This window comes from Gracilinanus agilis, chromosome 5 (assembly GCF_016433145.1).
Source record: "Gracilinanus agilis isolate LMUSP501 chromosome 5, AgileGrace, whole genome shotgun sequence".
Taxonomy (NCBI): Eukaryota; Metazoa; Chordata; class Mammalia; order Didelphimorphia; family Didelphidae; genus Gracilinanus; species Gracilinanus agilis.
The window spans coordinates 150,678,229-150,692,214 of NC_058134.1; the positions used below are offsets into that span (position 1 = coordinate 150,678,229).

The 13,986-nt window shown below is 35.4% G+C and overlaps 1 protein-coding gene across 1 annotated transcript in view; it reads right to left on the reverse strand.

Moving 5' to 3' along the window:
• PRKAR2B (protein kinase cAMP-dependent type II regulatory subunit beta) overlaps positions 1 to 13,986 on the reverse strand; it is a 133,789-nt gene that overhangs the window by 35,036 nt on the left and 84,767 nt on the right. Inside the window, exons 3-4 of the mRNA XM_044679047.1 lie at positions 12,600 to 12,652; positions 5,365 to 5,448 (exon numbers count right to left, since the gene is read on the reverse strand). Coding sequence (XP_044534982.1) covers positions 5,365 to 5,448; positions 12,600 to 12,652 — 137 coding nt within the window. The remainder of the gene's footprint in view (positions 1 to 5,364; positions 5,449 to 12,599; positions 12,653 to 13,986) is intronic.

The window sequence follows — 13,986 nt, forward strand, 5'->3', positions numbered from 1 at the left end:
TAGATACTCTCTTCTCTCTGAGTTTTCTTGACATTGTTTTCTTTTGACTCTTTAATTTAGTTGCTCATTCATCATCCATGTCTCTTCTATTAACTAATTAAACTAGGATTCTGCTTTAGACCTACTTTACGTTATTTCACTTGGTGATGCCACCATCAGCTTATGTGTATTCCATTATCATCTCTATTCCAATGATCTTTAGATCTCAATAGCCAGACATTTTCTGTCTTTTTAGTGCCAAGCTGAGCACATGTTTCATGTTCTTTCCCTCTCCCCCAAACCCCACCAAATCCCCTCCCCCATAGCCGATGCACAATCCCACTGAGTTTTACATGTATCATTGATTAAGACGTAATTCCATATTATTGATAGTTGGACTAGAGTTATCGTTTAGTGTCTACATCCCCAATAATATCCCCATCAGCCCATGTGTTCAAGCAGCTGTTTTTCTTCTGTGTTTCTCCTCCCACAGTTCTTCCTCTGTATGTGGCTAGTTTTCTTTCTCATAAGTCCCTCAGCCTTGCTCTGGATCCTTGCATTGCTGCTAGTAGAGAAGTCCGTTATCTAACAGATATTTCTAACTGAATATCTCAGACATCTCAAACTCAACAGTGTTCAAAACAGAACTCATTATCTAACCCTTCTCTTTCCTAAACCCACCTCTCTACCAAGCTTCATTATTATCATCAAGGTTATAAACCCAGTTACCCATGTTCATGAACCCCAGTATCATCCCTGACTCCTCACTTCACACTCATATCGCATGCTGCCAAATCTAGTTATTTCTATATTCACAACATCTTGAATATATGTACCCTTCCCTCCATCCACCCAGCTATACTATACCACCATAGTTTAGGCTCTCATCATCTTGTGCTGAAATAATAATAGCTAGCATTTACAAAGTGTTTACTACATGCCAGGCACTGTGCTAAACACTTTACAAATATTTATCATTTTATCTTTACAACATCTTCACAAAAAACTTCACTCAGGTTTTTGAGGAAATGGAAGCAAATAGAAATAAGGTCATTTACTCAAGTTCACATGGCTAATAAGTATCTGGGGCTGGATTTGAACTCTTTTCTTTTGGACTTCAGGCCCAGTACCCCACTGACTGTAATGCATAGCTGCTGGAACTATTGCAGTAACCTTCATTTGGTATCTTTATTTCAGTCCTCTCTCCATTCCAATCCAGCCTCTATGTATCTGCCAAAGTGATTTTCCTGAATTATAGGTTAATCAATCAATAAGTCATTTTTAATTGCTGATTTTGTGTAATGCACACATTGGGTTAGGCATTGAGGATTTAAATATCAATCCTGAAACAATTCCTACTCTCAAAGGGCTTACATTATAACAAGGGAGTCAGTAAGTATAGGTACTTACTATATAAATATATATATGTATATATACTATATAAAAACATAATAAATGGAAAGGAAAACACAAAATGGTTAAGGAGAGAAGGTATTAGCAATTGAGGGGTTCAGGAAAGACTTCAAGTAGAATTTGGTACTCTAGCTACATTTTATTTTTTTTTAAAGAAAAACCCTTATCTTCTGACTTAAAATTGATATTAAGTATTTGTAGAGAAATAAAGATTTGAGTTAGCAGAGCAGACTTGACTGACAGGGGAATTTAGAACCTTGGGAGTAGACTCACAGGGACACTGACAGTTTTGAAGCTGGATGTTGAAAGCTGGTCTAATGGTGGCTTTGGTCAGACATCTCATTTTTCAAGCTGTTTCCTTGGACCTTGGACTGTGTAATATCTCCTATCAAGCTTCCCAGTGAAGTAGTAAAGTAGAGAAGTGGATTTGATTTGCCTTTTGTGGTGGACACAAAAGACCATCCCATCTTCTTCTCTTCACAATTGGATTCAACTTGCTGTGTATCCTGTCTCTTTTACCAGCTTTTGAGGAAAACATCACTGGATATCTTTGTGAGATCCCCTGTTTCCCAGCAAGACCTTGCCCTTAGCAGTCTGCAGATAGATTATAGCCTATAGAGTAGTTTGATCCATCCCTTTACCCCTGGGGGGAGATTTATAGATTAGTGGCAGTTTACCTAATTCCATTCATTCCCCATCCCACTTATTCATTAAACAGTTTAGTTATTACAATCCTGCCCATGTATGTCTTTTCCCAGATACTAGGTTGACACATTGAACCACTGTGTATTGAAGTTACTTTCCCTGGTTATTATTCTGTTATATGTTATCCCCAGATAAGTGTTATTACCTGTGGTTATTCAGTTACCCTTTCCAGTCCCCTTTAGTCATTTTATTCACCTAACTGACAACCCAATCCCATTTTACCAAATAACTGTTGTGGCACCCTCTTTCCCCACTTTAGTAGTGACTTATTTAGTCACTCACTACAAATATTAGTTCCAAGGCAGAAGAGAGGCTAAAGGCAAGGCAAATGGGGTTAAGTAACTTAACCAAAGTCACTCAGCTTGAGTTACATATTCAAGGAAGATAGGGGTTCTATAAGGCAGAAGTGAGGAGGCAGAATGAAGTATGAATAAGATGTAAGAGTATGGCAGCTAGGTGGCACAGTGGGTAGAGTGCTGGGCATGAAGTTAGGAAGACTTGAGATCAAATATTGTCTCAGACACCTAGCTGTGTAATCCTGGGAAGTCACTTTACTCCAGACTCTCTTACTTTCCTCATCTGTAAAACAGGCTGGAGAAGGAAATGGCAAACCACTCCAGTATCTTTGCCTAGAAAATCCTAATGACTGAACAACAGAATGTGTGAGAAACAGAGAGAAGGTGGATCCCAGACAATGGGAGGGGAATAATAGATGAGGGTGGAAAGACAGATTGGGATCAAGTTGAGATGAGCTCTTCTCATTAAACACTAGTGGCTCCCAACTACATCTATAATCAAATATAAACTCCTTTGCTTAACATTTTAGAACTCTTCATGACCTAGTCTCTTACTTTGTTTCTAGCCTAGTTATCCTTCTCTTCCTATCTCCCAACCTTTGTGATCCTGTTCAGTCTGTTCCCTTTAACACCTTATATCCTGAATCCCTGATAACATCAAAAACTCACCATAAGATCCACTTTCTATCCAACTCCTTTTCTAATCCCCCACCCAGTTACTACTGTACTTCCCCTCAAAATTACCCTGGATTTTCTCTTTCATCAGAATAGCAGCTTTCTGAGGTCAGAGATGATTTCCCTTTTATCTTTGTCTATACAGCACTTGGCACACTGCTACAGGGGCCAGTAACTTGTGAATCCACAACTTTTACCTGTTTTGAACTAAAACCCAGCTCAAGAGTTATCTCCATCATAAGCAGACTATATAGTAGACCATATATAGAGAGCTGTATGGACCCTTAAAGGTTGTCTAGCACTACTATCCTCCCAGAAACACTGGCATCTTATTTAACCTGCCAACCTGCACTAACTCTATATGAGCCTTTTCCAACCTCTCTTAATTCTCGTGCCACCCTTCTGCAAATCATTTCTTATTTATTCTGTTTTGTATTGCTTTGTATATATTTGTTTGTATATTGTCTTCCCCATTATTTTGTAAGCATCTTGAGGACAGGGACTACTTTTTGCCATTTTTGTATCCTCGAGCATTCAGCACAGTGCCTGGCGCAGAGAAAGAACTTAATGAATCTTTATTGACTGATTGATATCCAATTTGTTTTCAAGTCTTGCCATTTCTACCTTCACAACATCTGCCATATATTTTCCCTTCTCTTTAGTGAAAGAACTGCCACCTTGTCTTCATCATCTCACTCCTAGACTGTTGCGATAGTCTTCTGGTTGATCTTGTACTCAAGTCTTTCTCTACTCCAATCCATTTTCCAATCAGTTGTCAAAATTATTTCCCTAATGTGCAAGTCTGACCATGTCAGCCATTGCCCTCTCACTTAATAACCTTCATTGGCCTCTTATTACCTCCAGGCTCAAATATAAAAGCCTCTGTCTGATATTTAAAGCCCTTCACAACTGAGCCCTACTTCTCTTTTCAGTCTTATACTTTCTTTGCCCTTTACAATCCAGTAACATCGGCTTTCCTGTTATTACTCTAACTTGACACTCCAGTTTCTGACTCGGTGCCTGTCAGTGCTCAAGAATGCTCACTCTCCTGACCTCCTTGAAGTCTCTGAAGAATCAGCTCGCATTCAAACAGGAGGCTTTCCTCAGTCCTTCTCTCCCTGCTCCCCCTAAACTCTTGTCTTCCCTTAGAGATTACCTTCCATTTATGAGATATCTATCTTGTATGTACCTATTGTCACCTCTATTAGAATGTGAACTCCTTGAGGGCAGAGACCCAGGCTTTGGGGCTTCTGTCTTTCTTCCTAACCCCAGAGTTTAGCTCAATCCCTGGCATATAATGAGAAGTTAATAAGGCTTGTTGACCAATTACAAGCCTGAGGCAAAACATGAGAGGCTGAAAATTATTTTTTTTGGTTCTTCTTTGACATTTGTTATCATGGCATGTGATCAGCTGATATCAAGAGAAAAAAACAAAACAGGCAAATAACAGCAATGTTAAAGGAGAGAGCATTAATTCAACATAATTTAACAGCGTGGCAGAGCCCTTTGTTTTCTACTCTTCTAATGCACTTAATGTAATCAGTATTTTAGTACGGTTATCTATATTTGTGTCATATCTACTTCTTAGGCTGTAGTATCCTCAGGGACAAGGATTCTATGTAGTCTATGTTTTGTGTACATTACTTCTTAGCAACTCAGACACTGAATACACAGTGGGTACTTGGGAAATAGCTTAGGAATTAATTGAATTGCTAAACAAAGGGGATATTAAAAGTAAGAATAAAGGGGGCATTAAAACAAAGACAAACTAAAACTTGATCCAATGTGGAGTGAGGTCTCATCTGTTCATAAAATCAGACTTGACAATTGTTCACAAGGTACTTAGCATCATAACCTTTCCCTTTCATATTAAAGGACATAAAGGTTTGAACCAAACATTTGGATAAGGACTTCTGAGGACTTAATCATTTTCTGCATTAAAAACAAAGTAATTACATCAATAAGCAGTTCTTTCCTCCCCTACAGGTATGTTTGCCACAATTTAAGCAAAATTTATGACTCAGTAAATTGAAATAATCTAGTAAAATTCTAGGAAGTCTGAGGAGACATTCTCAGAGACACACAGCTCTTACACTGAATAATTTTTTAGTACCTAATGCATAGGGCCAAAGAGTTTTCAGAAACCTTTCCCTAAGTAAGCAATGGATCCTCCTATTTAAAGTCAATTACATCGTTATCTTTTCAGACAGACATCTTTTACAAAGCAGCAATCTATAATTACAATATAATTATTGTTACCAGCATTGAAAAATCATGTTATTAAGATTTCTCTTACCGGATCCAGGTTTTTAAAAAGAAGGATGTCTTTGCAAGCCTCTTGTAACCTATTTCTTTGATCATCTGTCTTCGGGTGTATAATCTAAAAAATAACAATGATATGAAACATATAAAAGGAGACATTGTCCTGTAGGCCTCAGAAAATGGAATTGTGTCGTAAATGCTGAAAAATCTAAAAGACTGTAAAGTTTTAGAGTTGATTCAACTCTTCACCCTGTTAACCCTTCAGAAGCCATTGTCAGGCTCAAATTCCACATCAGAAAATCAACAATGCTGAGAATCTTGTATAGGAACAGGGAATTATAAGCATTTTAAGGGATATAATCAGAGATAAAAAACTAAAATATATAACAGAGGACTCGTTCAGATGACTAATAAGTAAAAAAAAAATACCAACACATCAAGCCAGATATATATTGCTAAATGGAAGAACAGTCCAATTCGCCTCTGCAAGCCTTCATTTTCAGAGTTGTTGACCTTTTTTTTTTGTAAATTAATTACATTTTAAATCTGCTTCATTTAGAGATCTTGGTTAAGTAGGAAAACATTCAAAAGGAGATCTATTTTTGGCAGTCAAATTGTACTTCTAGAGAATGTACTTGCTTTTCCTCCAATGAATTCGTACTCCCAAGAATTGTTTTTGTTTTTCAAGCATGCCTATTTATCTATATAAGACAATATAGTATTTAACATGATACATATATGATATGTATTATGTAACAAATCATAAATATGCGCATCTAAGAGAAACAAATTCTCATATTAGCTATGTTAAAAAAAAACCTGTCTCATTTCACTCCCTTTCCTTCCACACCTCCTTTTCCCCCCAAGAAGGCACATAATATATATAGGCATATATCATATATAATCCCTTCAATTACAAACAAAAATAATTCTTTTTTTGGAGGTGAGCAAATTCTCTGCAGGAAAGTTCAATTATAGATGGGTGAACCCTCAAGCTTGGACACACTTCTAATCTCTATAAATGGAGATGACTTTTTGAACTGGAGAAATCTCATCCACGCCAGCAGCATTGCTACAATGAAATCAAAGACCTGGATATATCTTACTTTCCACTTAGCCAACAGAACCCAGATCCATGGATAAGGTTTCTTCAAACTCTCCTTGTGGAACTCAAGACTTAATCAACTCCCTTAATTCCACAATGATAAAAAAAAAAGAAAAAGAGAAGCAGGGAACCATTCACTATTAAGATTTTTTTTTTCAGTTGATAAGTGGGTTTAGGGAAGGCAGTGTTTCCATTATAAGTACTAAATAATGTCAACTACTGACCCATATGTAAACTAGAAGGTTGCAATGATTCAGAAAGGATTCCAGTCTTCTCTCCATTTTGATAAAGTATTTAACTATAGGATGTATTGGCAAACAGTATTCAGGGCAATCAAGTTTATAGGTCAGTTTTTTGAGCTACATGGAAACACTTTCTTTTATTCAACTATGAATTAATAGATTAAGAAAAATCCAAATGCTGTCAGCAAAGGATGAGATTTCTTTGACTTCATCCAATATGCCATATAGTCTAAGCAATCAAAAACAGGCTACCTAAAATTATTTATCAATAAAGAATTATTTAATGATATGCATGTAGATAAATAAATTAATTAAATTTACAGATTTGCATAGATCCTGACTCTTCAAAGAGAAAAAAAATCCTTATAGTAAAATTGACCAATGTCATAAGTAGTGATGATTATGAACCATGTAGGACATTTTTAGGAAATAAGTGTAGCTTTTAAAGACTGCAGATGAGAGAGTGCTGGTCAGTGAAAGTTTAATGTGACCCTATTTTTGAAGAGATTTAAATATTTTTTACCTTTCCTGCTCTTATTTGGAAAAATTAAACTGCCCTGTGCAAAATATTTTCCTCAGTCAAACTAGATGCTAAATATTCAAGACTATAAATGTAAGTATATAATAAAAGGTAGTTCTAGTTGCTTATTCATTAAATAAAACATTCTGTATGGTTTGAGAAGTAATAACTAAGCCATGTAAACTAAAATAAACTTTCTATTCCAAATTCAGTAAGTTATCTCTCTCTCTCTCTCTCTCTCTCTCTCTCTCTCTCTCTCTCTCTCTTTCTCATCTTGAACATAGTTCTACTGCTCTCACTAACTCTCAATTGAATTAATTGAACAGAATTTTAATTAAAGGAATGTCATATTTTTTCTTTAAAGAATATGCAAAATCTGACCTCAGATACTTCCTAGCTGTGTGACCCTGGGCAAGTCACTTGACCCCCATTGCCTAGCCCTTACCACTCTTCTGCCTTGGAGTCAATACACAGTATTGATTCCAAGATGGAAGGTAAGGGTTTAAAAAAAAATAAAGAATGTAAAATAAAAACTGAGAGAACTTGAGAGTTACTTGTCATTATTTCAGTCTATTATGTTTCAAGACTGCTTCTGACCAGTGCCTGGCTCCCAGTACTATTTTTGTCAGATCACTAAACTCTAAGATAAAAGGACTTATCACTTACCACAGGTTTACCAATACTAATTTCTATGTAGTTATAGTTCCTAATGGGGTCATCAGCCATCAGTTCAACAAACTCTAAGTGGCTGATATAAGGTTTAAAGAAGCACAGTTTATTTGCTGATCACTATCAGTTATTGACTAGATTATGTTGGTCTGAAAATAGTTGTCTGATTGCTAGATAACTATATATATATATACATATATATATATCAGCAGACAGAACCATCCTTAGGAAAGTCAGGAACAAAGGCAAATCACTGTAGGGTCCACCCATTTTTGAATATTAAAATTAATTAAAATGCACAGAGATTATCCTTAGAAGGGAAAAGAAATAATAATATGTAAGGTTGATAATTGAAATAATAAAGCTTTAGGGAGAATTAATACCATATTTTATGTGTGGTGGATTTATTCTGACTGAATACATTAGTATTATTCATGCATTGTTAGTAACATTATTTTTCTTTAAATACTGTAATACCTTAATTATCTGGTATTACTAGAAAATGAAAATCATTTTCCAGATAACTGGAGGTTATTTGACTTTTATTCTAAGGTTATTCTATTTCAAAAACAAAAATCTTCACAAAATGTATTAAAAGCTGCACCGACTTCTAAAAATGAACAAAACTGAGCATTTCTTGATGAATTAAAAGCATTAGTAATTATGTTATAAATGAAGATGAAATAAGACTCAAGGTAGAATAAGCGTTAACCCCAGGGATTGTCCTAGAAGACATTTTCTCTGAAAATCTTTTGATTTATTTGATTTATTTGTATAATAGGGTCATTTCCCACATTTATGAGAAAATTGACAGAAAGGATCTATAACTACACAGAAACCCTGAGAAGTATAATATAGGTGCCTTTTTGAAAAATTAAGTATTGAAGACCAAAGCAACTTCTCTGAAATGGTTATTTTCTTCTTCAAGAAAATGCCTTCTTGGGGCAGCTGGGTAGCTCAATGGATTGAGAACCAAGTCTAGAGATGGGAGGTCCTGGGTTCAAATTTGACCTCAGACACTTCCTAGCTATGTGACCCTGGGCAAGTCACTTGACCCCCATTGCCTAGCCCTTACCACTCTTCTGCCTTGGAGTATTGGCTCCAAGACAGAAGATAAGGGTTTAATAAATAAATAAATAAAAAATAAAAAGAAAATGTCTTCTTCATCAGTGCTGGAAGTACTTATGGCTTAACACCAGCTTTCAGAACCCATGGAACTTGTATCTACTCATTTGCACAATTTATTGATAGGGTGTGTTAATCTTTCACAAATTCCTGATAGGGTATTTTGTATGACCTTAATTTGGAGCTTACAATCATTTCATCATTTCATAATCCTGATGTCATCTCTGCAAACATAACATCAAGAGAAAACATTTTCCAAGTCCCCTTTAATTAGCGATTTAACATCTAATGGGATTATAGGCATATATTGATCAACATAACATTTAATGTCATAAGCCTAATGTCTCATATTGTACTTCCAGGGTGTTATTCATTTTCTCATGAAATCTACTGAAATTCTAATTCTCGAGTTTCTGACTCCTTAGCAGTTTTTCCCCCTCCCTTATTCAGGGGCTACTTCCTTACTTTCAGAGCACAGGTTTTGACGGTGGGAGGTATAAGTTTCATGGGTGGAGGGAAAGTTTAATGCCAAATTTCACTCTGCTACAGCTATCTGAAGTTGCCAGATATCTAACCGCTGAGTAATTAAGCAATGATGTAGATAGTCTTAAAAAAGTCAAGTTTATTTTTAGTGGGAATTTATTATAGTTAGAGGTTAACTTTTCTATTAAACATGATTTCATAATTTAAGTTAATGGGAAATTACTGCAATCAATAGAAATTTGCTTTAAAGAAAACTTTACCGGCATCAGGGATTCCATCAAACAGGAAAGTGATTATTGCTGACTGTTGCCTTTTTCTATTTTTGAGGAAGGCCACTTTTCTAATTTGGTCAGCTCCTTCACACGACATTGCTATGAGCTAGGAATGTTTAGCCTTTAAAGAACTTGACTATTAGAGGCAGCACACTTTCACACTGTCATGTCAGAATGGATCGGAAATGCTTTGGGTTTAAGAAGTAAAGAGAGAAAACCCTGATATCTCTGAAAGGAAGCTACTGTTAGGTGAGTCATCTGAAGATGACATGAAATGATGAAATACTATTTAATCTAAGTAATATTATATCTCTAAAAATAGACATACTGCTTTTTCTTCATGCAATACTTTCTAACAGTACAGAAAAAGGTCATTACCCCAGATGCTACTAATTTTGGAATTTTTAAGAATTCTGAGTATTTGAGCTATAATGTACTTGTATTCTTTCTATGGAAGAAAAAAAGCTTGCTGGAAAAAATGTACTTCATTTTGGCCAAATTATAAGAAGGTTTGATAAGCATTCTGCCATCACTACTTGCATATAATTATGTCATAAAATAAATTATCAACTAAAACACCTTTATTAGGCTCTCCAAGAACACTGTTATTGGTCAATTAGTGTTGTTATATATCATGGAAAAGAAAAAATTTTTTAAATAGTCTTTTAGACTTTATACTAATTCAGAGTAGATTTTCCACAATGATGACTTGCAACTAGTCTGAATTAGTATGATATTACAGCATGAGTCTATACATATGTGTCAGAGGGCTTTTAAATGGACCTTTTTATTGTATAAACCAGTGATTCCCAAAGTGGGTGCCACCGCCCCCTGGTGTGTGCTGCAGAGATCCAGGGAGGTGGTGATAGCCACAGGTGCATTTATCTTTCCTATTAATTGCTATTAAAATTTAAAAAAAAATTTCCAGTAATATTTTTTCTGGAAAGGGGGCGGCAGGCCAAAAAAGTTTGGGAACCACTGGTATAAATTAGGAAGAATGAAATAAGCCTAAATCTTTTAATTATGGTTCTCTAATATTCAAATGAGATATTAGCAGGAGCATATGCCAAATCTGTTACACTCTCAGGGATATAAACTTAGCAGCTTTGAGATCGATCCTGATTGATCATTAAATCTTACCCACTGAAATTTCATTATATGGAGTGTAATGAATAATTCTACCTTATCAATCCAAAGCCTTAATTAATTAAAGTATATCTTCATTCTTTTGTAGGATATCTTTATTCATGCACATGTATATGCAAATGTGTATATATGCATGTATACCTGCATGAATGTGCGTACATATATGTATGTGTGTGTATATACATACATACCCTCAGAGGTACCAAGAAAATTCCAGTTTCTTATATATCTCTATCCTAACATCCAATGCTAGATAGGGTTTAAAAATTTAGAAATGGGAAACTGGGATTTTCTTGGTTCCTCTGAATAATTCAAAGCCCCGTGGCTTTGTAGAAGATGTGATAAAGTAAAAGATGTGATAACCTATAACCCAAATGAGGTGTCATAAGTATATAAGAAGGTCACCTCTGAAGTGCTTCATTTCTCTTTTCTCCTCTGAGCAATGGATTTTTGGATATCGTTTCAAATATATTTCCAGAAACCTATGGTTGCCAAGGGGTGAGGTATAAGTTCATTGGGTACTTAGGGTTATAAGGTATAAGGTATAAATTAATCCTATCCTTCCCAACTACTCAATATTAATTGTTATTTTAAAAACTACTGCAATGTAGAAATGTTCAAATAAAGAAGTCCTTTTTTAGAATTTACACATAAAAGAACTGATATTTCTTTTAGTTTTGCAATTTCTTTTCTTTAAAAGAAAAAAAATTGCTTCATATTATCTAAGAAAGTTCATTCCTCCAAAAATGTAATGATTTATAAGAAATCTCTTCCTTAATTAATGAAAACCATTAGTCTCATGAGAAAAATTAGTATGCAACCAATAGCGCAAAGCTTAATTTGTTCATTCATTTGTGTATTTAGTTGGCCATTTATTTATTTAAACATCTATTTATTAATTTTTCATTTATTTATTCATCTTCATTTGTGTATTTGGGTAATTTTTGTTTACATGGTATGTTGTACCTTTATATGTATATTAAGGAATAGAAATAGAGGGCTTTTCCCAGATATTTTCTTATTTTGGAAATGTTTCCTAAATCAGCCAATTGTGCAGTGAATTTTTTATATAATACAATTTCTCTCTCTCTCTCTCTCTCTCTCTCTCTCTCTCTCTCTCTCTCTCTCTCTCTCTCTCCACACACACACACACACACATACACACATCTTTTTGATATTTTTAGAGCTGAGTAACTTCAGGACCTCTAGGTCTGCCATGCAAAGCTTTCCTAGTACTACAGCATGTCAGTGGCTAACAGGACAGGAAATACATTTTAGTAAAATTACTAGGCTAGCAAAGAAAGTTGCTGGGAAAAAAAGAGTCAGAACTGTCCCAGTCTGCATTCTTTTCTACCTGCTATTAATTATTATCACCCTATCTTATACAAATGTATTTATTTATTTGCCTGATCATCCACTTATTTATTTATTTATTTATCTGTCTGTCTGTCTGTCTCTGTTTGTTTATTAAAACCCTTACCTTCCATCTTAGAATCAATACTATGAATTGGTTCCAAGGCAGAAGAGTGGTAAGGCCTAGGCAATGAGGGTCAAGTGACTTGCGTAGGGTCACACAGGTAGGAAATATCTGAGGCCAAATTTGAACCCAGGACCTCCCATCTCTAGGCCTGGCTCTCAATCCACTGAGCCACCCAGCTGCCCCCTTTATATACATTTTAAAGATGCTTCTAGCAGTATGTTACATACCCTGGATTCTGCATCATCTTCTTCTTCATCTGGATTGTAAGCTTCCGCACATACTACAAATAGAAAAAAACTCACAATAAATAAATAGTATTTACAAAAATAACCAATATTTTAATAAGTCAAGTCAGACCAAAGTATTACATTTCTTAAAACTAAAATGTTCTTCATAGTGGGGTGAATGGATTCTTTAAAAAAATGCAGGGGGCAGCCAGGTGGTTTGACCTAGAGATGGGAGGTCCTGGGTTCAAACGTGGCCTCAGACACTTCCAAGTTGTATGACCCTGGGCAAGTCAATTAACTCCCATTGCCTTGCCCTTACCACTCTTCTGCCTTGGAACCAAAAGACAATATTGATTCTGAGATGGAAGGTAAGGGTTTTAAAAATTGCATTAAATGATCAGTGTTATGAGAGAAGTTGTACATCAAGCTAGAATCACTGCAAATCAGTTTATTTCCTGTTGATTCACTTTAAGAAAAAACTAGTACTGCTATTGGCCAATCTATTGATCAGCAATCTGAGTTTGCAGATATCAGATATATGTGGTCCATATCAAGGACTGATAGGTGGCAATGTTTAAGTTTTTGTTGATCTTTTATAGCTCCAATAATCCTTTAGGGTGAGTAGGGGGAGAGCTTTGTCTGTACACCAAGCTCAGATTTTCACACAGGGAACTGGGTATTATTATATAGATGGTCTAGGGAATAAAAGAGCTCTGTGATACATTGTCATTCAGTTGTTTTTCAGCTAATGTCCAACTGTGACCTCATTTGGGGTTTTCTTGGCAAAGATATTAGAGTGGTTTACATTTCCTTCTCCACTTCATTTTACAAATGAGGAAACTGAGGCAAATAGGGTTAAGTTACTTGCCCAGAGTCACAAAGCAATTAAGTGTCTGAGACCAGATTTGAACTTGGGAACTTCCTGACTCCAGGCCAGGCACTACCCACTGTGCCACCTAGTTGCCACTATGATATATAGAAAATATTCATTCATCTTGTCTAGATTAAGTGTCTGTTCTCAAAGAGGTTACATATATCGGCTTATGGATGATTACACATAAATGTAAAATTTTATTTATCTTTTTATCTCTCCCATGTGAAAAAAATTTTTAAAGTCTACAATGTGAAAAAGCAGAAGATATTTAGAAACAAGCCTAAGACCCAAAGTCTAATGCCTGCTATGCAATCATTAAATTAAATTCCTGTTAGATGATGAATTCAAGTCAACAAGCCTAAAAAAACCTATATGATCAGATATTGAAAGAACTGCCAAATATGATGTTAAGCCACTGCTATTGATCATTAAAAAGATTGTGTCTTGCCCATAACAGGAACTTAAAAATGTTTACTGAATTGTGGAAAATGGGAGAGGTGCAATGGGACTAAA